Source organism: Pavona decussata, unplaced genomic scaffold (genome assembly GCF_977016875.1).
Source record: "Pavona decussata unplaced genomic scaffold, jaPavDecu1.1 SCAFFOLD_198, whole genome shotgun sequence".
NCBI lineage: Eukaryota > Metazoa > Cnidaria > Anthozoa > Scleractinia > Agariciidae > Pavona > Pavona decussata.
In genome coordinates, this window is record NW_028145606.1 from 266,881 (window position 1) to 292,651 (window position 25,771).

At 38.0% G+C, this 25,771-nt stretch overlaps 3 protein-coding genes across 5 annotated transcripts in view; 2 read left to right on the plus strand and 1 right to left on the minus strand.

Moving 5' to 3' along the window:
* The window catches only part of LOC146461409 (uncharacterized), a 212,028-nt gene that overhangs the window by 19,038 nt on the left and 167,219 nt on the right, over positions 1 to 25,771 (plus strand). The window lies entirely within an intron of this gene.
* On the plus strand, positions 4 to 21,659 carry LOC146461411 (uncharacterized). 3 transcript variants are annotated; one of them, XM_085086826.1, is made up of 9 exons: positions 39 to 140; positions 4,521 to 4,558; positions 5,812 to 6,136; positions 7,548 to 7,639; positions 14,523 to 14,606; positions 15,643 to 15,907; positions 16,801 to 17,016; positions 18,781 to 19,007; positions 20,065 to 21,659. In XM_085086826.1, exons 3-9 carry the CDS (start codon positions 5,851 to 5,853, stop codon positions 20,332 to 20,334), a joined length of 1,440 nt encoding a protein of 479 aa, XP_084942952.1. In that variant the 5' UTR covers positions 39 to 140; positions 4,521 to 4,558; positions 5,812 to 5,850; the 3' UTR covers positions 20,335 to 21,659. The 3 variants fall into 3 exon arrangements, with proteins under 3 accessions (XP_084942951.1, XP_084942950.1, XP_084942952.1); XM_085086824.1 differs by lacking the exon at positions 4,521 to 4,558 and having other exon boundaries at positions 5 to 140; XM_085086825.1 differs by lacking the exons at positions 4,521 to 4,558; positions 14,523 to 14,606; positions 15,643 to 15,907; ... (1 more) ...; positions 18,781 to 19,007; positions 20,065 to 21,659 and adding an exon at positions 8,892 to 12,381 and having other exon boundaries at positions 4 to 140.
* Positions 20,404 to 25,411, minus strand: LOC146461412 (uncharacterized protein C22orf15-like). Its single transcript, XM_085086835.1, has 5 exons — positions 25,332 to 25,411; positions 25,153 to 25,239; positions 24,306 to 24,422; positions 24,082 to 24,156; positions 20,404 to 22,603 (listed from the first exon to the last, which is right to left on the minus strand). Exons 1-5 carry the CDS (start codon positions 25,357 to 25,359, stop codon positions 22,371 to 22,373), a joined length of 540 nt encoding a protein of 179 aa, XP_084942961.1. The 5' UTR covers positions 25,360 to 25,411; the 3' UTR covers positions 20,404 to 22,370.

Here is a 25,771-nt window from a genome sequence, read left to right on the forward strand (position 1 = left end):
ATCAGTGATATCCAAATATGGCATGAAAAGCGTTCCCCATACGGGATCTTTTGAACAAAAACATGGATGTCCTGGCAGGTTATGATTCAAGTTCCTCCACTGAAGAAGACAAAATTCAGCGAAAATTGACTTCTAAACAGGTGAGAAAAGAGACGTAAGGGTACATTTATATGTCAGCGATGTTTCTGTCAAGTCGAATGGATGTTATGCTCCAGAAAAAAAGCTTAATTTGCGTGCCAATTTGTGCCGAATGCATAATTCATTTGATCAGGTAATGGTTATAGACACACATTCTGTCTTTTGAGTTTTTTCATAGCTGTAAACTCATTTAAATCAAGATAAACTTAACCTAGATTTTCTATTGTGATTGCTTTCACTTGGTTCGACTTTTAATAGATAAGATCTTCTAATCACTTCAGTTTCTAACATGCAAATTCCTTTCAATTTAGTGACATCGCCTTACATGTACTCTCCTCAGAAACGTAAGGCTAGGTGTTGGTATATATTATCGTACAGCTGAGAATAACTAGTTTTTGATGCAGGGTGCCTGCATTTTTTAAGCCAAAACAGATCAAGGTTATCAAATTTTATACACAATGGAAACATTCTATGAGAGTCCTTTCAGGAAAAAATGATCATCAAGGCACAAATTAGCCTGCATCGCAGACGGACTATAACTCTCAGTGATAACTGTCTGTAAATTAGTTACGAAATCCTTGTCGTAACGGCATGCCAGGATCTGAGTACTTGTCTCTGATTCGCCTTTGTATAAAGGTATTGTCTTATTAGTTATGCTTAGCTTTGATTGGCTAGGGAAAAGGATAGTAAATGACAAGCCTACGCAGACTCCCCTCATGAGAGATTTACCTATTTTAAATTTAGCTCTTTGCATAAGATGCACTTCTTAACCAAAGGAAAATCCATTGCAAAATGTTGAAAACATTGTGAAACATTTCTTTTTTTCACAAACTTTTTTTGCGCATTAAGAACATTACCGAGTGAGACTGGTAATAGCCAATCTGATTGAAGAGGATTTCAAAACCCACATCAGGCATTTAGTTTATACCGCTGGGGGTCTAGAACAGGGATTTTGGCACTAATTCGCAGAGAGTTATTGCCAGGGGCTATCGTCCGTCTGTGGTGCATGCTAGGCATAAATGCACATACTATATAAATTCTACAGATTTTGAGAGATGAGGAGGAGTATGCTGATTTGCCCACCTTTTATCAGTTTTGTTAAACTTTTTATCTGGTAATTTGCCAGATAACTATTTGGTTTGTTTCTGTGTTGTTTTTTGGCAATTCTTTTGTTTATGTACACAAATGCAACCAATTCCGGTTTTCATTCACTTCCTGCTAATTTGATATTATTCTAACTAGCAACCTGCCAGGATTAGCCTAAGTTACTTGTGGGTTGCAGTATATTTATTTTTAAGGTTACCATATACCTTTAGAGGTGTCTCGTGTCCAAGTGATGTAGCGCGTCCAGTTTAAAGTGTAGATACCTAAACCCCTATATTAAATTAAAGCTTATAGAGCAGGCTATCAAACTATACCAAGAATTTTGAAATAAAATAAATAGTCGAATTTCTCACGACCTCTAAATGCAAGCGTCCGAATCACCTTTTGAAAGCTACAAGTCAAAGCGAATTTTTTTTTCGCTAATTTAATTTGCTCCTCAGTTTCCGGACCCAAAGCGCCAAAAAAGAGGTGTCTGCGTTTTGGCATATTCAATTTCAGTGAAAAGTTACAGAACATTTTCGAAATAGGATTAAAAAAATGTGGAGTGATCGTACAAAAATCGCTCTTGGAGAAAAATTCGTAGACATGTTTTTGTTGGTTATATGTTAAACTAGCTACTGTCGAAATTTGAAGGCAAACGAACAAATTTGCTTTGAGTTTTAGCTCTTTAACCCATTACACACCAGCCGTTTCCAGAGGTTTTCCAAAATTTGGCAAAATTGGCAAAGTGGTTATTTCCTACCCCATGTGCAGTAAAAATACATAACTTACGGGGCAAAAAAAACAATACCCCTTTGGTCTAAGATAGCTAAAATTACTAATTATGGAATAAAATACACTAGTTGCCAATTAAAAATTTCCCAAAAAACAAACTTAAAGGTAAAAATTTCCAAAATTTCGATGAAATTTGATCCGCGCGCCATATGGGCGAAATTTGATTCGTCTCGAGAGCATGTGTTTGTTTACGCAAGATTACGCAGTTATCATGTTTTGTCAATGAAAATAGAAAGAAGAACACACAAAAAGCTTTCCTAAATGAAAAATTTATTCAGAAAAGTCTTTGTTTACGCCTAAGAAAGAAACATGTATAATTCTAAATGCGAGAGGAGAGACCTGCAAGCAATTTGAAGGAACTACAAGTCCATTTCGAAGCGAATTTATCGATCCATGCGGGGCACGTTTTTCAAAAATTTCGCAAACTTTTTTTTTTTTAACAACAACAATTTATTATGAGAGGAGACACTTTTAAACAAAACTGTTGTTAAACAAAACACTTTTTGAACAAAAACTGTTTTTAAACAAAGCACTTTTTAAACAAAACTGTTCAGAATACAAAGAATCTGTCAATTAGAATAGTATTTCTGTACAAATTCACAATCAAACCTGTAATTTTTTGGCTGTTGAATACCCAGAAGAACTCGAAAATTTCGCAGAAAGTCTTTGGCCTGAATAATGTTTTGAAATGTCCGCTCGCTCGTCGCTTGGATAAAACAACAATTTGTACTCGAATCACAATTTCTTCGCCGTTATTTCTCAGATTTCTGCTGTCGAAACTGTTGAGTATTCCTTAGTAGTTCTTCTTTCGATTTACCATTTCGAAAAGGTGTGTTTTCCTTCGGAAAACGCAAAAATCGGCGACTAAAAATTTAGCCAAGCGGCCCACAAGGCAACAAAAATTGAAATTTGACACGGCTTGCTATAGACAAAAAGCTCTTTTGTCTAGGTACCCCAAAGACCTAAAAATATATGCGCAGTAAGTGGATTCTGATTGGTCAGTCCTTTCTGAAGACAATGAGAACAATAGGGGACAAAAAAATCTCTTCTAGGAAGGGGTGGGACCTGAATGCGAAGCGAGCGTGATCGTGCCTGAAATCACGGCCGGTTTTGGCCGGCACCGTGCGTTATGGGTGAAAGTGTCCCCGTCAACCGAAAAAATTGATCCAAGAAAACAGCGCTAAAAATTCGACAATTTATTTTATTTCAAAATTCTTGGTATACCGGTAGTTTGATAGCCAGCTCTATAAGCTTTAATTTGATGTAGGGGTTTAGCTACCTACAGTTTAAACTGGACGCGCTACATTGCTTGGATGCAAGACACCTCTAACACCTGCTCTACAGGTATACGGTAACCTTAATGCAGAAAGGTAATAACTAATTGTAATTTGGGTGATTGTATAAACAGATTATGGATGTACGCATGAATGGATAAATCAATAATTAAATCAAAATCAATAAATCAAATCAAAATCAGTTCCTTACAAAGAAAAATAAATTTTCTTCTTTCTAGTATCAAAAAATGATGCACGATATATTTACGTAGGGGAAATCGTGGAAGAATGTAAGAAATTTGAATTTGTTAACGAGAGTTTACCCTCGAAAACGTCAATGCCATCTTGCCCTATAAGTCAAACTGGATTTATTCAGCCAGTTTCCGCTGATCTGCTGAATTGTTGTTCAGGTATATTATGTTGTTTCATGATCGTCTGACCATACAAAGCCTTAAACAAGCTGCACTTTGTATTACATGCAAATCCATGCATCCTTCCTTGAAGACAGCCTAGTCTTCTTCTTTGTTACACAGTTTTGTTCACTTAGTTGAAAAGAAATGGATTGATGCGATGGATTAATGGGAGGTGCAGTGGCGTAATTATTAGCACGTTGGACGCTGGATTAAGCGGTCTGGGTTTGAGGCCAAGCTTCGGTCAAAGTGTTGCGTTCTTGGGAAAAACATGTTACTCTTAGATTAGTTCTCTCTAACTGGAGTATAAATGGACACTAGCAAATACATGTAGCTGTCAAGGATACTTTACTAATAAAGTGCTGGGGAGATAACCTGTGATGGGATTGCATCCCTTCGAGTAGCAGTATTGGGCCACTAGTCTCTTAAGGTTTTTATCTTAATGTTTATTTGGAAAACAAGTTAGATTTAAAAAACCCCAAAGAAAATGTGCAATGATTCTGTGGATCCTGGTGTACAGCATTTAACAATTCCATACAACATGGCACTGTACCTCAAGAAAGTTGATCATTCTCTAATTTTTTTAAAGGAGATTTATTGCTTCCTGAAATTTTTTATTGACGTGATTCTTTAGACAAAAGGTTGAAGTTTTGGCAGAAGAAAAGTTAAGTGTTTGCTCTTTAACAAGCCCATGGCATTCAACTCTAAAGTTAAGGGTACGATGTTATGTCCAAATACCATGAAAGTGCCCTTTTTTAAAATAACTTTGTAATACACTTTTCATTGAAGTGACAGTATTTGATGATTTATTTCAATTTAGAATTACTTTTGGTGAAACATCACTCTTTCACAAGACAGGTAGGGTTCAACTTTGCCTCTAGTTTTCGTGACTGAATTCATGTCAATTTCCACCCCAGAAGTTTGTAGCATGGCTCATTTAGATCATACTCCACTCGCATACGACTGTTGGTATTACAAGATTCACACGTTTTCAAGCTTGTTGTCCTGTAAGAGTACCCTAGGATAGCTGATGTTGGAGGAATTCTTCGAAAAATGTGACCATCTTTTTACAATTTTTTTTGTGAGGACTTTCCTTCTTGAAAGATGATTACTCTCAGCTTAAAACTGCCAAAACTAAAACAATTAGCATTCTGCTCCTTGGTAACAATAGCCCTCTTTATGTGTGGGAAAATCTGCCTTTTATAAAATTGAACAAACATGGCATGAAATACAGTGCAGTTTGTTTGTATGGTGAAGAACTGAAGGTTTCTTTAAATTTTGACCCAGATTAGAGAGAGAGAGAGGAAGTTTTCAATTTTCCATACATTTGTTTAATTTTTTTGTATATACTTTGGTAGGGTTTTATAGGCACAATTAAAGTAAGGGAAAATAAAAAAAATGTTAATTTGATTGGTAATTTATTTGTTGCTCAACTGTATCCTCAGAGTAATTCCTGTACCTGGGGACAGTTATATAAAGCAACTTAAGATTATGGGCATTTTTCTACCTGCGTTTCACATGCTGCAAAGGATTTTTCCTGTTCTCTTCATGTCTCTGTATTCATGAACCCTTTAACCCCTAATATCAAAAAACAAATTCTCCTATCTTGTCTCCATACTTTTCTTATGAAAGTGCTGGAGAGAAGTTATTAAATATCAAGAAAATTCACCTTGGGTGATCATATCCTTAATTCTCATGACCTCAGGGGTTGAATAAGATTGATATTACAAGAAGAAATTTGATGTTGATCACTGTTAGGGCTTAAAGGGTTTATTGACCTTTGAGCAAGTGATCCATGAGCACACTCTAGAAAATGCTTCAGAACACAGGAAAGCCTGTTAGAAAACTGTCTGTAACCAGAGGTTGCTTCATGTGACTGGGCCCTTGTCTCTTAGGTTTCCAGTTCATCATTTGGTCACATTTTACAGATATTGTTAATTCTGATACAAATGTATTTGTACTATGTTTGTCCCATATCCAAAAATTAATTTGATTGTTAAAAGGGTTATGAAGAGTGTGAGTGAAGTAGCATCTGTAAAATTAGCTTTGCTCTTTTTGGGTGCTGCTGAGCAGATTGTCCTGTTACAAACACGTGATTCATCTGTCCACAGGTTGTTGAGCAGGCTGTTCACACTTCTGTTTCTGTTAGCATGGAGAATGAACTTACGCGTAAGGTGGACGAGCCTGTTAGCATGGAGAATGAACTTACACGTCAGGTGGATGAGCCTTATCTAGCAGCTGATCAACCAGAAGAGAAGATAGAAGAAAAGAAAGAGTCGTCACATCACTCATCCAAAAGACAAAGCTCCCCAAGCACCCGTCACAGAAATTACCGGAAGAGGTCTGTGTCAGAATCACCAGAAAAGTCTCCCGAGAGAAAGTCTCCGGAAAATCCCCCTTCTTCACGCAAACGAAGCAGACATTCGGATCACAGAGGTAATGTCAGTTCACTTTTTTTTGCATAGCAGTCATATTCTGGCTGTATTGCATTCTTTGTGTCATGTGGGCTATAATTTTGCAGTTATAATAGAAAATATTAACATCAACAACAAGCAACTTCATCTCTGGCATAATAATTATGTTAACCTCCCTGCACAACATTTGCATACATTTTGCCTGTTGACAGAACCAATTCTTCCAACTGTTAAGATGGTAGCATGGCTAATACTGTGTAACGCCACTGATACGAGTTCAGTTTGAAGATAAAGTTTTCACAGGGTACTGGTAATGTTGCAGTATTGTCCCTTCAGCAATGAAGGGATAGCACATGCACTTCCAAGACGTCTGTGCCCCTTTTTTGTAACATTATCAGCACCAAAAGAAAACTTTACTTTGAAACTGAACCCCACCAACTGTTGTACCCCACAGATGTGTGAGTTCTATAAACTGAGCTCATTTTACAAACTTATTAGCAGGGTTTTCAATAGTAATCAGGTAGATGTCAGAACTTTCAAATTACAGTTGAACCTCTCCTCAACGGCCACCTTGGGGACAGAAGAAAGTGGCCGTTGTGGAGAGGTGGCCATTATGGGGAGGTAGGGGTGTAATATGACACCTTTTTTTCGGGAAGTACAACATGTTTATTGTGCCAAATTCATGCTTACTGTAGCCTATAACGGCAATCCAATCTTAAATAATATATACAGATAAAATACACAATTAAACGTAAATAATGTTTTGAATCAAAGTGTTAACAAGACGAAACGAGCAAGGTTCGCAACATTCGCTATATTATTGTAGACAATTTATGCTAACTGCAGCATTTAAATGGAACACGATCAAAATCAAATATCATTAAAATGGATACAGAAACGTAATGTTCCAAAGATAAATTAATGTTGATTACTGCATCAGTTTATAAAAAGGTGTTTTTTACAAAAAAGAACTGTACTGGTCGTTGTCGAGAGGTTATTTTGGCAGTTGGGGACGCACTTTAGTGGCTGTTGCCGTTGTAGAGAGGTGGCCGTTGTAGAGAGGTTTAAACAAAAGCTAATATATGGACTGTCCGCCGGGACAAAAAAATGTGGCCGTTGTAGAGAGGTGGCCGTTAGTGGAGGTTCGACTGTAGGTGACTATCTGAGTGAGCACTTTTTTGCAAGAATTTAAAGGGAGACAAATTAGACATCAGGCCCCAGTTGTTCAGAGAGCAGATAATTTTATCCAACTGGATCAGCCGCTATCCAGCAGATAAAAGGGTTGGAGTACATTTTATCTGCTGGATAGTGATTTGTCCACTGGATAGCATTATCGGCTCTTTGAACAACCAGGACAAGAGCTCTCCCAGTAGCTACCTTCTGTTAGAAGCACTGCGGATTTACTGTATGCATCAAATTTTCGTTTGTTCAAGATGATCGAAGGCATCGTAGAAGAAGCCGAAGTCGCAGCAGAAGTAGAAGCAGAAGTCCTCGGAGAAGAAGGAGAAGTTCCAGTCCAAGAAATGTGAGTGATATTTGAATAATATAGACAGATTGTTCATGTTTAAAGAAACTTTTGAATATTTCCTGGTAAAATTACTAGTAAGCAAAGGTTTGGCAATACATAAGCAAGTGAAAATCAGCAATAAAATTGAATGACATTTTGGAGTCGTCTTGACACCATTCTCAAGTTCAAAATGATTAGGATGAGCTGTCAGAAATGGTTTGCTGAAGATTAACATACATTATTAAAAACTTCAGCGAACTATTTCGGACCATTTATTATAATCATATTGAACTTGAAAATGGTGCCATGGCAACTCTAAACGTCATTCTATTTTATCGTCAATTTTTAAAATTACTTATGTCATTAGACTTGCTTTGAATAGTAATAATTATTGCTATCCAAAGCAAGTTGTTTGTTGTGGGTGATCGCCACAATGCAAAATGTGAGCGCTCACTATAATGTTGTGTAAATGTTTACTTTTTATCAGAGTTAAATTTAAGTAGGATGTGCCCAGTCTTCTCCAGTGCAGTCCAAATGAAGTAACATTACATGTAATTCTGTAATCAGTTCTTTAGATAATCAAAATCGACTTTGGTTTATGCTACTAAGATTACACCATCTAGTTACAAGTATCTCTGTACTCAGTTCATGAATGTGAAATATTTATTTCCATGATTCATAGATACTATTTACATGGCGTACATGTAAACGTTCAAGATGTGTTGTTGATGAGTAGGTGTACTTCTAGGAAAATAAGTGTACTTCTAAAAAAGTTATTGTTAGTGCTGGTGTCAGAGTACCTATATATACTATTCAAATCCGTGATTGTCAAATGCCTAAACTACCAAGCCGTAGGAAAACCTTAAGCTAGTTAGTACATTTACAATGTTTGTGTAATAAATATTATGAGATACAACCTGTATACTGCAAAGGTCAGCAATGTGGAATGCACCTAGTGACAGTGATAGCAGAGTGTGAAATGTAAGCTTGTTCTAACTTTCAGACAGGCTAACCAGAAGTTTTCTGCTTGGCTGCAACACTGATAGTTTGACGTTATTCAGTGCTAACTATGGTTATTAATTTTACAGTTAAATGTAGCATAATGTCCACTGAACTTAGGGCAGTAGCTCACAATCTAATAGAACTGAGCATCTCAAGGTGTTTTTGTAAAGTACACTATGCAAATGTGAGAAATATATGTAGCTTTGTAAGAAATAGGTTCTTTACTAGCTGTAAAGTTCAGCCTGACACGTATAATCTTTCTTTGAAGTTGATTCACATGATGGACTTAGGGCCTGAAGTGAACGGGCACCTGACAACACTGTTGTGGAAAGTGGAAAAGATCCTAGAAAATCAACAAAGAGTTCTGAAAAATCAGGAAACGCTTTTAAAGCTCATGGAGCAACAACAAGCAACTACTGGACCCGTGGTGTCTGGAGAAAGAAGGTTGGTAAATGGTGTAAGAAGCACCACAAAACACGAACACACACGTACGGGTGAATTAAGACTGCCGTCAAATCTGCTTGAATCTGTTGCACATTTGACAAACGAGCCAGTTAATGACACCAATCGTGCGGCAGTGCATAGTAATGCTGGTCAGAAGGGCTCAAAATCTTTGAAGAAACGATCTGGCTATGCCAAAACATCAGAGCCTAATAGCTCCAATACCAAAACAACAGAGCCTAATTGCTCTTCAGTGACTGTTGATGAAGGAGTGGACCGCCAAAATGTAGCTCAAGCAGGCTCAAAATACAGTCTATATATTTCTCCATCAATAACGGCTCTTAATTCTGGTTGCGTGAACTGTGATAGCAGTAGTGGAACTGCAGATGTTCAGGATGAAAATTCCAGCGATAATAATCGCACCAAAGAACTGTTGGCCTGGGCAGAGCGAATACAGAAAACAAGTTGTTCAATAGGAAACTTCAGTGTAAACCTTGTGAAGGTTCTGTTTACAAAAGATGAAATGCTGAACAAAAATTGCTCTGGCACCAGAGGGAAAGGAGCACTTGACAGTGGGAAGCTTGATCTTATTAAGTTTTGTGCATTTAAACTGTACTCTGTTCCTGAGGCAGAGCAAGACATGGTCTGGAAACAGAAGTGTGTTGTATCTATCGATGAATATCTGAGGAGGGGCAATAGAACTAGAGTTCAAAACAGAACCAAGGATGCTGCTGCTGTGGTCCCATTAGACTCTTCAATCGTCAATCTTAGCGGCGAGCTTGATGATGTAAAGGATGATAAGAATATTACAGCAACCGTAGAACTAACCTAAAGGGAAGCCATTGTCTTAGTAACGTCTTGAATGGGTGGTTCATAGATAGCTAGATTGCTATTGCTGTGGCAATGCAGCGGGTGCTATGGACAGCCATTTTTATTGTTCAAGATAGTCAAGATGATTACTTGCTCCAGACTTCATTTTTAATTGTTTTGAAAATTCTTTAAATTCTTGAAATATTGCACAGTTATGAGTGTGAGTGCAGTTGGCTACACATCTTATTGAGTTAGACCTACAAGTAAATGGTACAAGTATTTGTGCATTTAAAATTGGAATCTACGAATATGCTGGATTGATTTTGCAGAATCAAACATAAAGCAGTGAAGCCAGTTTGAACATTATTGTGAGGATACGATCAAATGGAAATTCAACCGTAGAATTCTAGGGCTTGTAGTATTGTGTGGAGTGTTTGCACTATGTTCTCTTTCTTTAATTAAATCCAAGAATAGATCTTTCCATTGAACATTTCTTTACCCCGGAGGCAGAGGGGTGGGGTGGGGTGGGGTGCGCCTGTAAGCTTCAAACACTGGCAGTTAAATTATTTCTTGTAATTTGAAACTGCATTGTTTAAAACTATTTTTTAGTGTTGTACTATTCGGATGCTAAGTTAAAATACCGTCAGTTGCATCTAAGCGTGTACATGGGAGGGAAAAACATGCTCTAGTTGGGTGCAAACATGACATGTTTTGGCGCCAAACATTCAAAGTTTGGAGTAGGCGGCTGTTGTTGACTTGATTTGTTTTTGCTCAACAAAATATTCTTTGCAAGCATTTTTAGATGGAAAAAATACTTTCTGGAGGCAAGTGTGCTGTTTCTGAGAGAGAAATATGCCTGCAAGTTGAGAAAAATTAAAAAAGCTTATGAGTGGAACGCGCTGATCTGACGCGACAGTTCTTATGTTTGGTGACAAAACACGTCATGTCTGGCACCCTATTAGAACATGTTTTTTTGTCTTGTGTCCACACTTAGATGCAACCGAAGGTAATTCAAATGGCACAGTAGTCTCCTGCTGTTTTGACATCTCAAGAGAAAGAGTTTGTTTTCCACTTATGTACAAGGCATGCTTTATAGGAAGCAAATTTCATTTGTCAATCTTGCAGCATTGATGTCAAGACATCAATGAAGCAACTCATTTCAGTGAGACCAAAGTGGGTCACTTCTTGAAAATGTAGCACACTATCAGCCAATGTCGAGGAAGTGCTCTTTTACCCCTCCCCCCCCCCCCCGCCCTTCCCGTCGCTGCATTTCCGCTGTGCCCTTTTGAGGTACCCCAACCCACCCCTCTGTTGTGATGGACCACATTCCATATACCACCTTAAGGGCATGCCTGGCAGCCTGAAGTCCTAAAGGACTGGAAAAAATAAGGAAATCTAGGGAAAAGGGGCTTTAATTTTGTTTTAGATAGCTGGTTTTTTAGGAGGAGTCTACTGTAATGTCAGCATGTATTTTATTAAAGTGCCTTCTGTTTACCTAAAGACTTTAAGCCTTCAAACAAACTGAATTGCATATCAAGTGTAAAAACAACAACATTCAACATAATTTTTACGATAAAGTGAGTTTGCTGTGTATATATAACAAATTTAACTGCATGTAAGAGGTAGCCTGTTTATCTTATTGGTGTCAGGCAGGCCTGTTACTATAACATTACTTGAAGAACAGGTCTACAAATTCTGGCAGCAGAGTAAAAGGATATTTTGATTTTAGCTTTTAAGCTTCTCCATATTTTACCATGTAGAAATGCACATAGACAGGATAAAATAATAAAATTTGTGATCTATAGGTGTGATGAAGTTGTTTGATGAAGCTGTAGTTTGTTCTGAAAGTTTTGTTAGACTTGTTGAATTCCTGTGTCACTGGTTTCACTGAATTAAGGATTGGCTGCTTAGTTGAAATGTTATTAAGTTTGGACTGCACTGGAAGTAAGAAAGGATTACTGATTTCCTTATTTATGAGGAATTCATTGTCATAACACTGTTACTCTGTAACTAGATATAATTATATATAGGAATTGTCATAATTATTTTGGTTACATAGGAACTGTTTGAAATAGGCTACTTTCATGATAGCATCATTTTGGTACAACTACCATAATTTATTTTGTTTTCCTTTGTTGTTTAAATTTTGTAATGCCGGTGGGGCGTAAATAATATAAACCTTGATCTACACAAGAAAGTTAGAAACTGAGGGATTGTGGTAGTTGTATTAAAATATCAAAATGATGCCATCTTGAAAATGGCCTGTTAACATGTTTGCCAAAGGCATAAAATTATGCAAACTTAAAAAGGGTGTTCGCAAAATCTTTGACATGGTGTTTACAGTACTTCTCCAATTGAGAGTGCAAAGAGAAGTTTTTTGTTGTTGTTGTAGCAGGCATGCACTCAATACATGCAGAAAATAGCAAGCAACAAGAAAGAAGATTTCAAGCCAAATTTATTAATTTTTTGAGCCATTTTGTTTCACAAATATATGTTAATGGTCTTTATTTTGGAAAATACTGTTTTCTTTAGTGATCTTTATCTTAAATCAGGGGTGAATGTCGGTCGCTTTAAGATCATGTTCTGAGAGATGGAGGGCCGATTTTAAAATACATTTGAAATGTAAATACCATAAAAAATTAAGCACCATATTTTTTTGAGTAAGTGCCCCCCATAGAACTCAAATAAGCACCTCTATGGTGTCATGAAAACTGAAATAAATAAACCACCAACAAAACCCTCTCACCAATGAAAAGAAATGAGAAGTAGCACAAGAAGCTGGTGAAGGTTGAATAAACTCCAGATTCTCTGTTACTGACATTAAATTGGGGTGCCTCGAAAACGAAGACCTCTAAAACAAAGACCCTAAAACCCTAAGACCCCGAAAACGAAGACCCCCAAAATTTCCAAGTGTAAGTACAAAAAAAATAAAATAACATAAAAATACATTAATTTATACCTCAAGTGAAATTTAATTCCTTCCTGTGGTCCTGCCATGGTTATCCGCCATCTTGAGCTGAGCAACCGCGTTTCTTGGAATACTGACCGGAAGTGTGTTTCCCGCTCCACTGGACCGGAGGAGCGTTTCCGAACATCTCAGTTGCGCTGCTGGGTTTTTATTTACCAACTACAAAGAAACGAGTGTTAAATTCCTCCTTCTGGGAATTACAACCACGCGATCGTGAGAGTAAAAAAATGAAGCCTGGGCTTTCTATTATGAAACTTTCTGTAATGATTTTGAGGTTCTTCAATCCTGCCTTACGTCCATACATTTATCTCTATAGCAAACCAGCCGTGAACAGCTACGAAGCCATAGTTCGCGGGAAAAAATGCAGGGAAATGTATGGAAAGTTCAAAACACGACTGGACCCTTTCTAGCATAGCCTCCCATGCAGTCGTTTTTAGGGGGATTCCCCTAAAAACGACTGCGTTTGAGGCTATTTCTGGCACAGCTTACATCCCTTCAATTTTTTTCCTAAAATCCTTTTCCTAGTACCAAAAGTTTCCAAATTATTCATGAATATTTCAGAAGCGATGTTTTATGAAAATTATTTGTAAGCAGATTTCCATACAAACAAAGGAGCTCCTGACAAACACTGTTATTTCAAGCCTGTTTGCCTACTCGTCGAAATGGCGTCGAAAACTGTGATAAGGCCTATTTTACAGGGTGGCTGATGAATTTTGTTAAAAATAGGAATCGACACTCGATTGAACTTCAAAATCATTACAGCAACTTTCATAGTAGAAAACCTTGGCTTCATTTCTTTTGTTCTCACGATCGCGTGGTTGTAGTTCCGAGAATGAGGGATTTAACACTCGTTTCTTTTGCTAGTTGGTTATTAAATGAAAACCCAGCAGCGCAAACTGAGATGTTCGGAAACGTGCTTCCGGTCCAGTGGAGCGGGAAACACATTTCCAGTCAGTATTCCAAGAAACGCGGCTGCTCAGCTCAAGATGGCGGATAACCATGGTAGGACCACATGTACAGGAAGGAATTAAATTTCACTTGAGGTATGAAATAATGTATTTTCATGTTATTTTATTTTTTTATACTTGGAAATTTTGGGGGTCTTCGTTTTCGAGTTTTCGGGGTCTTAGGGTCTTTGGGTCTTCGTTTTAGAGGTCTTCGTTTTCGAGACACCCCATTAAATTGTGCAAAATTTAAGCAAGGTCATTCAATGCTGAGAGATTTGAAATAAACACTAGACTTTTCACAGTCGCCCATTTTTCCGTGGGATTTTCAAGACTCGTATGCTTCTATTGAACTCCCGCCATCTTCATTTGTAACGGTGAGCGTAACCTGGCAAGAGCATCTAAATATCTACTGAGTGGGACCCTAGTCAGGATACGTTTACTCCCCTCAGTAGTTAAGACACTCTCCCCAGGTTGCGCTCGAGTTCCATCGAAGCATACAAGGCTCGAAAATCTTATGGAAAAATAGGGGACTGTGAACAGTCTAAATAAACACTTGGGGCACTTGTTTGAGGAAATGTGGTGTAAGAAAGGTCCCACAGTTATACTCGTGTTACAACAAAACTTCACTTTAGTGCCTGTCGTGAACATGTAGGCATTTTTGTGGTACACCTTTAGTGGTTGCATGCTCTATTTTGAGTTTAATAGTGCTCTTTGATAACTCACATTGCCTTAGTCTACAAATGAACGAGATACTGGACAGCATTTTGATGAGTTTGGTCGTGACTTGCGTCCACAACCGCAGAAAGGTTCTGTTGAGGTGAGTGTACACAGCATGTAATGTACTTTGTCATACATGTATGGAATCCTTTTAATAGAGAGTTACTAATGGTTAGCACTTTGAACTCAGTGCTTCAAGGTCTCGATTCCCTAGACAGGAAACATGATCACCTCTTTTCCTTAGACAAGAAGCATTGCTCCACATTGTGTCTATTCACCTAGGTGTATAACTTTGGTGCCACCAACATACTGTTGCCAGCTGGGGTAACCCTTTGTTGGGCTAACACCCTGTCCATGGGGAGTGGGAATACTCCTGTAAGTTTAAATCATGCTACAGAAACTGAGTTGTGATGGAAAGTTGGGTCCCTTTCCATTTATGTACTATAAATACATGATTTCGTACATGTGTCACCAAATCATGCATGGATGATGTTGAGCCATTACAACCTCTCTGTATTGGGAAAATGCAAAAAAGTGAGTTGAGTTCTTTTGTTTCTTAATATGGCTCAGTCCATAACTAACATTTCAACCAAAAGATAAGGAGAATGAGGCCAACATTTCCCAATACAGACTGAACAAGCTAGTACGATCAAGATTTTGATGTATGATTTGCAGGTTTCCAATAGCCTGGTACCGTCAGTAATTTGTTTTAGTATGAACCAATTTTTATATATAAATTATACAACTTAATGGTAATACCACGTGTAAATTTTTTTACTGTTTGAGTTTAAAAACATTCACCTGTAGCACAGTGCAATAATTATTGGCCTGTTCAGTCATTCAAATAATTATGAATTAGCTTATTGTTTTGTAGACTGCTTGTAGCCCCCCTTTCCCTTAAGGCCCATCAAGTGTTAAATTCGCCGTATGCAATTTCGAAAGCTAAGGGGGTGAACAAGCTTGCTGCTCCCTCATCTGGTCCCAGTCCTCCTCATCTGAATTTCTTGCCCCATGCTCCTTTCAACCACAAAAAAAAACTCCGAGAGAGAAACAAACTGCAAGCAGTCTTATTATTTTCAACTTTAATGACAACCTACTAACCAATTTTTCTGAAGGTTGCAAATGTCTCCTTCTAGGAAAAGGACAATACTGGTATGCATAAAGATGGACAAGATCGCAGTCCATTACACAAGAAAAGCCTCAGTGAGGGGGAGTCCAGGCTTCAAAAGTCCTTGGAGAGGGACAGCCATTCACCTAAACGCAGAGATTCACGAGAGCGGCGGAGTAAATCTCCCGATAAGAGAAGACACAGGAGCAGATCACGCGACAGAGGAGACTCTAGGTCACCTGAAAGACGAAGAAGGAGGGATCACAGGAGAAGCCCTATTAGAGATTCGAGAGGTAGGATGTTTTCCAGGAACCTTGTGTTCCTGACACTCTTGATTGTTGTCTCTTTTTCTTCCCAATCTCGAGAGTGGTCACTTTATTTAAGATCTAAATTGTGAGGGAGGTCTTGAAGTTGAATATTTTGAACTCCCAATGCTGTTTTTTGTTTCTGCTTTTTTTTTCACTGTGCAAATATCAGATGTCAATAAACCTTGCTTCCAACTCATTTTGTCTCAAAACATTTTAAAGAGGTCTAATATTTTGAGATAAAAGAACGTTGGTGTATATACTCCTATATTGGCAAAGACAGTGCTATCTAGCTTTGTAATTTTGACTTGTGTCCATGTTTTTGAGACATTGTTTTTCATTTTTCTCCTTGGAACATCTCATAAAAAATTGAATAACAATAATTATTATTAAATGTGAATTAGGGAGAAATGAAGACTCGGAAAAAAATCCTTGTCCCAGATGGGATTTGATCACAGAGGGTCGTGGGTTCAAATCCCATCTGGGACTCGGATTTTTTTCCGAGTCTTCAATTCTCCCTAATTCACATTTAATATCTTGTTGTTGTTGTTTCTCCATTATAACAATTGTTATTATTATTATTATTATTATTATTACGTGTAATAAAGTGGCTAAAGCCGTTAAACAGTGCTCAATACACTTTTTAGGCATAGAGCTTTGAATAAGAAGATATAACGAAGAGACAAAATTCTCTGTTACTCCCAGTTTCGTGCTCTGTCTGATGAGTGCGTGAGCACGAAACTCGGAGTAACAGAGAATTTTGTCTCTTCGTTATATCTTCTTCTTCTTCTTCTTCTTCTTATTATTATTATTATAATTATTATTATTATTATAATTATTATTATCATTATAAGGGGGCTAAATTTTGCAATGGTTTCTAGATCGGAGAGCCAGTGGTGAATACTCCTCAAGCCGACACAGAGGCCGAGATAGTGACCATGATAGAAGCCGAGGCAGGGGCAACAGAGACAGGGACTGGGTAAGAGATAGGAGGAATGAGCGAGGAGCCAACAGGGACAAAGATCAAGATAGTGAGCGAGACAGACATGATGACCGAGCTAGTTCTCCAGATCGTGAAAAGAAAATGTTTGTAAAAGGTAGGATTTTTTCATACTAGATGTGGCTAAATGAACTTCATGGCAGTGCTGGTCAGCAGGACACAGGGGTAGCTTGAGAATTCCAGCAGGGGCACCTTGTGATGTATATGTGCAGTTTTCAGTTTTTGTAATTAAAATCTTGTATTTTTTCAAACAGCAGTTGAAAGGGGAAGGAAATCACTCATCAATCTTGTACCCAGAGTCCTCAGGCTCTTCGGCCAGCAGTTGTTTATCAGGAGAGACTGGGGAATTCTAATAAAATTAAATTTTTTTTGATTGGCTGCTCCATAATGGCTGGCGTTGTTTTACCAAAGAAATCCTGCGATAATAACATTCCAGTTGACCAGAGTCTCTCCCGGCGCCCACCTGCTGACCAAAGTGCCAAAGGACTCTGGGTATGAGATTGATCACTCATGAGAAAAGAGTTTGATTCTGTGAAGCTTACTGGCCTAGTAATTGTTATCCTGTATAAATATTATTATTATTATTATTATTTTTATTATTATTATTATTATTATTATTATCATTATTAGTGTGCTAGCCGAATTTTAGAAGTGGAGCAAGCCACATTCATGCCATTAGTTTTTAGCACGACAGGTGGAATGGCAGTGGAATGCAAACGATACCATAGTAGGCTGGCTGAGTTAGTTGCTACAAAGAAGGGCAAAAGCTATGCAACTACTATGTCATGGATCAGGGCAAGGGTGTCCTTTGCGTTGCTGAGGTCAGCATTACTATGCCTAAGAGGTTCGCGAGCTACAAGGAGGATCCATCTAGAATTGACGGACATTGACTTTGACATCGAGAAAGGACATGCAAACATTCGTTAAAAACATTGAGAACATAATTTATTTCTTAGTTTTTCTTATTTTTCTTGGTAGCCTTCCATTTGATGTCCATTTGATGTCGGTTTTTATTCCCTATTTTAAGATTTTTAACTTTGTATATATCATTGTTTTTTTAATGAGAATAGCATAGTAACTTTATGAGAAAAAAATCGGCTTGAAAGTTCTCTTTTTTCATCGATTATTGTAAACAGTTTTAATAGTTCTTTTTTCTACTTTTAACTTGTGAATAGCAAAAATTTTTATTTATTTATTATTATTATTATTATTATTATTATTATTATTATTATTATTATTATTATTATTATTATTACAACTGATTCATGAGGTCACTGGAAGAGGGCAGTCTAATATTCTTGGTAGAAGTTCCTAACTTTTTCACTCTGTCTCGTGTAACTTTCAATGCTGAAGAGAAAATCAGATGAAAGCTGCTTGGCAGTACTTTCCTGTGGTTACTGTTTATTAAGCTGTACAAAGTGGTTCAAACTTGAATCTCTTGTCTGAATGAAATCGTAAGTTGCCACCATACCCGTGGAAGCTGTTGAGCAGTATTTTCATGTGATGTATAATAATGGTACACTATTTTGTACAATGCAGACAGACTGAATATGGACAAAGACATTTCACTGGCTTTGTTTGCTGTTTACCTCATTTGCACACGCTATATACTGATGGACAGATAATGCCGGGTGTATTTCAACACTCTTACCAGAAAAGAGAAGCCAAAAATAACAAACTCTTTTTGTGGTGGAATAACAAATCTCATATAATACAGGCGGACATTTTGCTCATTGCTCATATTTTACACAACTTGCAAAATATCCGTGCATAATATATGTAAAACCATCAAATAAGATATATTAATTCATTTATTGTATAATCCAGATACAGTTATTATCTTGAATCTGACCTGTTGCAGCCTCCACATCTGGCCTGGAGACACTTCCACGACCTGCTCGGGCATTGACGTCTGAGGAAGTTCAAGCCAAATTGGCAGCGCATGCTGAGTCGCTCCGGAAGCAGGCACAAGATGCAGCCTCCGCACTGAATTTACCTAGCTATATCAACCCGTCAGTTGTTAATCCACATCAGTATGCTGTACAACAACAGAAGAGAAAACTACTGTGGAGTGGTAAGAAAACTGAGGTATGTAACCAGGGCTCAAAATAATTTTTGGACAGTTGCCAGTCATGTTGACCGGCCAAACAAATTTTAGGTCCATCTCAGTCATGTCTTGTTTCTGACCGGTCGAAATAGTGAAAATATATTTTTTAAAGTAATAGCCAATGAAGGCAAAAATATTGCCCCGTATGCTCAAAAACTTGTTGCGAAAGAGTATAAAAGGTTTGATCGCTTTTTGCATTTCCACAGAGAACGACAATCAAAACTCGTTACTAACTCTGGGGATTGTGTAAAGTGTTATGGTAAAGCACCAAAGTTAAGTTGGGGGTGTGTCAGGCTCCTGCCACTTCGTCAGTGTAGAAGTGACCTAAATATGATTATGCTAAATTGGAGGTTGAAATGAGAAGGCTGAAAATGAATTGTGTGTATATGAGGTTGTTCACATGCAAACCTTGTTAGTGGGAAGGCTTTTTTTAAGTGCATGGCATAAGAAGAATTTTTCTGACCTCCTGTGTGGAAAGTGATTGAAGGATTGCATCTTGAGTTAAGTGATCACAGACGACCTTTTTTCCTGAACAAGTGTCTGAAATATGTAACCAAAGTTGAAATGATGGAGAAAATGACATGATTAGTGTCAATATAATAATTACAAATGGGATACACTTTCTCAAAATTATTCCATTTGAATATTAACTAAACATTACAAAAAATTAATACTTATTGTCTAATTGTGATGAAGTTTCTTTCCACAAATTATCTTAAAAGTGACCAAGGATGTTTATAGTTGGCATACAGCTGTTTCGACAAAGGTTGTCCAAAAAAAGCGTAAAAGTGTACGCAACAATGCCGAAAGGTAGTCGGGAAATACCCAATAAATTTCAAAAAAGCTCAGAATCCCTATTGCCCGCCATCTCAAGTCTTCGCTGTACGGTCGAGGCATTATGGAATCTGAGCTTTTATTGAAATTTATTGGGTATTTCCCGACTACCTTTCGGCATTGTCGTGTACGCTTTTACGCTTCTTTGGACAACCTTTGTCGAAACAGCTGTATAAACAGTTATGTTGAACTCTTTTTGTACAGCAAAGTGCTGAAAGCAGCACTACACAATCCACACTGTGGAACAGTACAACATTCAATAACGACCAGGGAGGAGAGATGCAAGCAAAATTCCGACGCCTTATGGGCATCAAAGGTGAAGGAACTACCGCAGCTGAACAAGATGGTGCTCAACTACAGTCTGACCAACTCATGGCAAATCTGGAGAAAGAGTTTGAACGATCACGTGCATTCCAGTTATCGAGGGGGGCTGGAGGCAAGAGTGGAATTGGGCTTGGTTACTCAGGCACATGACGCAGGCTCAACAGGGTGTTGGCTTGGCAACCCACCATGTTATTGACATTCAGAACTTGCATGTTTCCCTTTTAGCACCTTTTATGTTGATGATCTTAATCTACCGGTATCAAACAAGCTTTTCCATCCTAGATAAGTAGATTAGTTCCTTCAGAAATTGTGGTGCTGCATTGGTGGGGGATTGGAAATTAATGTTTGGTTTTATCAACAAAGTTGCTGACGTTTCGAGTGTTAGCCCTTCCTCAGAGCAAAACCAGTTCTGACGAAGAACTAACGCTTAAATCATCAGCTTTACAGTGGCCAATTTACTTAAGGACGGTGCCTACTATTGTTACTGCGCATACGTTCTGCGCATCTCAAGATACTCGGGTTCCCTATGGGTGGTGCCAACTAATACAGGGATATTTTGCGCGCTTTAAAATTTTGCGGAGAAAGTAGAACTTAGCAAGTGATTCTGGTATCCAAAAAGAAAATTGGGGGTAACCATGCATTTTTCAGAGATAATAAAGCTTTAATTTGGAAAAAAAAACGCCATACATTGCTTTGTATTTTGCTGCTTTTTAGAATAATTGTTGCTTAGTTATCTCTAAAAAATGTGTGGTTACCCCCAATTTTCTTTTTTTGGATTTCAAAAGCCGCTACAAAGATGTTCTTTTCCTGCATAGTGGTAAACCGCGCAAAAATACTTCGCTATTAGTAGGCACCGTCCTTAATCAACTGTGTTGATAAAACAAAAATTCATTTTCCATCGTACGTTTGTGAATATGCTTCAGCTTCTGGTCCAAGTTATTGATTAGCAGAGCAATAAGTTGTAATAAGTTGAACACAAGGTTGAGAATTTAAAGTTCCTTTTTTATGGTGAGAATCTTGCAAGGCCAAGTTTGTTTGCTATCTAAGACCTGAGAGTAGATTGCTCAAATTATGTTCAGGGCAAACTGTTTCACCGTATTTAGTTTTATATAATTATTCTCCCATGGTTCAGATTTGAGTTTCACCCAGGCCCTGAGGGCTGAGCAACCTTGCATTTAGATTATGCTAACATTCAGCTATAGCGATGTTAGTGTTTATTATTCAAATGTGCCCAAAATATCTCTTTGTTGCAATAGCCAACACACCTCTGGTTGGTGACATTACACGAAACATCACCATTGGGTCACCATAGTGATGAGGCATTTGTGTTGAAAGTATTTCAGGCCTCGTAATTTGCACAAAGAAGTAATGTAATTTGAACTCCTTTGCTTTTAATTTTCAATAGAAGTCCAAAATCTAAAGGAAAAAACAGGATTATTGTAGTAACTGCTCGTAATAAATGGCACTGGCAAGTCGACTGTGTCAAGCGTTGTTTTAAAATGTTGTTACATACACTGGTGGAGCTTCCTTCTCTGTAAGCTTCCATAAAAACCACTCCACCTCTCTTTTTTGGGAGGGCAGAGAAGAGGTTGCGTAAAACAGTACTAAATCGGCCGGAAGTGGATTCTTACTGCGCTAACTCAATATTTATTTAAGCTTTACAAAAAAGATAAATATAGGGAGCGTTGAAAAGGGCGCCTGGATGAGGGAAACAAATGAACCCTTTCTCTCCACTCGGTTGGTTTGCTCGCTCGACCTTTTTGCCTTCTTGTCGTTTGCTTTTTAATAGTTCAGCCCCTCGCCTATCAAGCGCAGAGAGGCTGCTATCGTTCTGTAATAGGCGATTTTCGAGTTCCTTTGAACCTCATTATAAAAACGAGGCTAAGTGCAAAGTTTTTATTATCAAATTAGTTTTCATTGATATGCAAACAAAACCGATTTTCCCATGAAAAGTTTTGCACTTAGCCTCGCTTTCATAATGAGGTTGACACCAACTCATGCGGGATTGCAAGTCTAACGGGGCTTAAGGAGCAACCGCTGACCAAAAGGGGGCAGGTGCAGCGAGTCTTTTCGGCGGTGACTAACAATAAAAGCTGCATTCAAACTTATCAAGGAAAACATATTTTATTACAAATAATTCATATATTATATATTACAACCGTGTGTTTCAAAATACAGCAGTGCTTTCAGGTCTTGGAGATCTTTCTTAGTCGATTTTTTCCCTGTGGGGAGGGGGTGGTACCAAGATTTTTACTGTCCCCTCTAGAGGTGGGGTTAGATTCTGTTCTCTTCCTTTCAGCACTTGGCATGCCACCTCTTAGTTTACGCATCTTTGAAGCAGCGGTCCATAGCGACTCTTTTCTTTGTCCAGATTTGGGTTTGGAGTCCGAACATGATTTTGATAGTGTTTCCAAGCGAGCTGTGGAAATAACATTTAAACATCCAAATAATGAGATTGGGCAAAGGAAAAAACTCTATAGGGCGTTTTCATTCACGTGACTACCGGCCATATTGGTTTACTGAAACAAAAGAAAGTGTTTGCATAAAAATAGAGTTCAAATCCCAGAGGTTTAGTTTGGGACACCAACATGGCCGCCATTTTTTTGTTTTGGGACACCAACATGGCCGACGTGACGTCAGGTGAAGACACTATAATAGCAGGCAGGGTAAGCCATTTAGTCAAATGACTGATAATCACTGAGTGGCCCTGTGTTAATATTTGGGAGACAAAAACAACCAAGTTTGAGATAACATTTGCGAAAGAGTTTTCATAAAAGGAGTAGAACGGAAGTTCTATGCATAAAATGGAATAATTTATGAAAAAGTCCTTTTCTTGGGAGGAAGAGCTTTGATATTTAACAGGAATTAAGAAGCTAAAAATGATACACCATAATAGTAAAACGATTTTTTTTTTTGTTTAAAAATAGACGAGTAACCAGGGTATGACATCATAAGATTTTAGCATTCTCTGGTTAAAAGTTAAAAAAGATTTAACGAGCTTTCGATTGCCAGTCTGCAATCTTTGACAAGTGAAGTAAATAGTTGCCCTGTATAAAAATCTAGCTGTAATCTCCAGCTTAATCAGTTTCGGGAGAATAGATATCTGGAACTAAACGATTTTTTTCTTAAAATATTCAGGAACTTTGTCGACCAAGCAGTTAAGTCAGTTAGCCATCAACGCACAATACAGTTCTATGTTCCACCGATTACCAAAGTGATCACGTTTGGCAAGCCATCAAAATAAATGTAAATGTCGGATGAACCAATCAGAACTGAAAGTTAAAACGGGAAAACGTGCAGCTGACACAAAGGGCGGGAAAACAGACAACTGGTTCCCAGGCCCGCGAAAACACGAGTAAATCAAGTCACGCGTGATTTTGGAGTTTGATCTGATTGGCTAGAACCGAGATTGCATAAGTTCTTGAAATAGTTACAGGGCTCAACGAACCTATAATGATACCGCCTATTCTTCGTAAAGAACCGGGGAAGACTGAAATATCCCTCTCCGCGTGCATTTCTCGCAAAATGTTCTGTAGCAAACGTCAAAAACATAAATTTCGTATTTCGTGTCTCGTTTGAGGTGCAATTATATTGCAACTGGTTTTGTTTTTTTGGCCGAGTTTAACTGATTTGCCACTGTTGCACTGTTATTTTGCATGGTCGGCCATTTTGTTGCTGCCAAGTGATCGACATTTTTTTTCTGTTCTTTCTGCCCCAAATAACAGAATCACTGAAATTGTATGGAGTATCATTGCAACGATTCTGAAATGAGAGCAAAAAACCAAAAGACCATACCAAGATTTCTCATTTCAAATGGTTCGCAAAAAGTGTATCCCGAAAATTGAACGTTCCTTTCCAACAAAAAAGTGAACAAAACAGTTTTTTGAAATCACTTACCGAGAAGCTTAGGGTTTGATATCTCGAGGTCGTTTAACAGCGCTGTGTAAGTAGTCGGTTGGTCCCCTTGGCCTTCTGTGAAAGTTAAAAAAGAAAAAGGAAAAAAAAAGTTTACTACTGTGATTCTTACCAGTTTCCTCCCCCCCCTCTCCTCCAGTCCTCACAAAAAAAAAAAAAAAGACTGTAATTTGTCCTTTACTGTCATTGCAGTTTGTAACACTTACTTTCAACCTTTATGAGCACGAAGACCTCGCGACCTTTCAGGAATCTGTGGGCATACTGAGTTGGAAACTCGTGCAAGTTTTTAATGTCACCATCTTCATCTGACAAATCCAGAGTTACTGCGGAGACAAGCAGTAAAAAGAAAGTCTGACCACAAGACGTCAATGGACAAATCCTTACGGGACGTAATCCTTACGGGACGTAATATAAACTGAGAGTCCCGCATGAAGCAACGAACGATGTGGTGCTAAGCTGAAACCAATAATTAACAAATAATCGGGACAAATTATTTCTATGAGGTTTTTCACTGTGTAGTGAAATTTACTGTGCTTATTCATGAACTAAGATACTTCAAGGGAATTGACCAGGTTAAGATTTCTGCCTACAAAGTAAACGAAACGAAACAGCAAACAGACGTATACTAAAAGACTGGTTTTTTTTGGTTTGGAAAAGTGAGGGCGGATTATGGTTTCGTTGTACCTACAACTTAGCTGTTATTGAAGTTTCTCTTCCACTTATCCACTTACCAATGTTGTGGTTTTGTTTTATTGTACGTATACATGAGGTTATCACATTTGTTTTCGCAAGTTGGAGGAAGAAACTAAAAGATAATCCCTTGCCTTCCCTCTAACTGAACACCGGACAGTTTGGAAGAAAAATTCTCGTGTGTCCAGATGGTATAATATCTGAATATTTATCTGTTTTCATGTAAACAAGAGGTCACTGCTAATTACTCTTAAAACGCTGATTTACACCTCGTGAACAGTGTACATTGGTCAGTATTTGAGTGAGAGCATCGAAGTAAATTAGAGAAATAAAATTACTTAAATAAACAGTGAATATTATTACCTCCCTTTTGGCACCCACATCTCCTGCGCAAGTTGTCAAGTAAATTGGCTGTCACGCAGTTTGGATTAAACAACTCTTCTTCGTTATCTGTAGCAAATGAATCAGCAACAAATGTCTTCAAAGGAAACACTTCACTTTAAATCAGAAAACAAAATGTAACATCGAAAGCACAAAGATACCTCCGAACTTCACCGTTATAAAAGACATCTTATATCTTTTGAGCGTTCGAACGGCCAGTCGTCGCTGCTTTCAGCCCGACGTTGCTGTAACTTGGCTGTTGATTCGTACTGTTGTTTTCAAATCCCATAGGAACATATCCTGGTGGAAAATTTGCGTATACAACAAAAGTCGCTTAAGGCTGTCTTAAGATTATCGATTTTAAATTAATTACGCCTTCAGTGGAGTGACAATGAAACTTTGTTCATTTTATCCGAGGCTTTGACAACATCAACCTGCCGGCATTTCAGCTGATATATTTTTGATTTTGAGAAGCCAATGGACACCGTTCAACGTTTTGCATTAGCAATCTTTAAACATTATTTTGGGTTTCGTTCCTTTGCGTTAGCTATGCGTTTCGCATACTTAATGCCATCAGGTATTTTGTTTCTTTAATACTAAT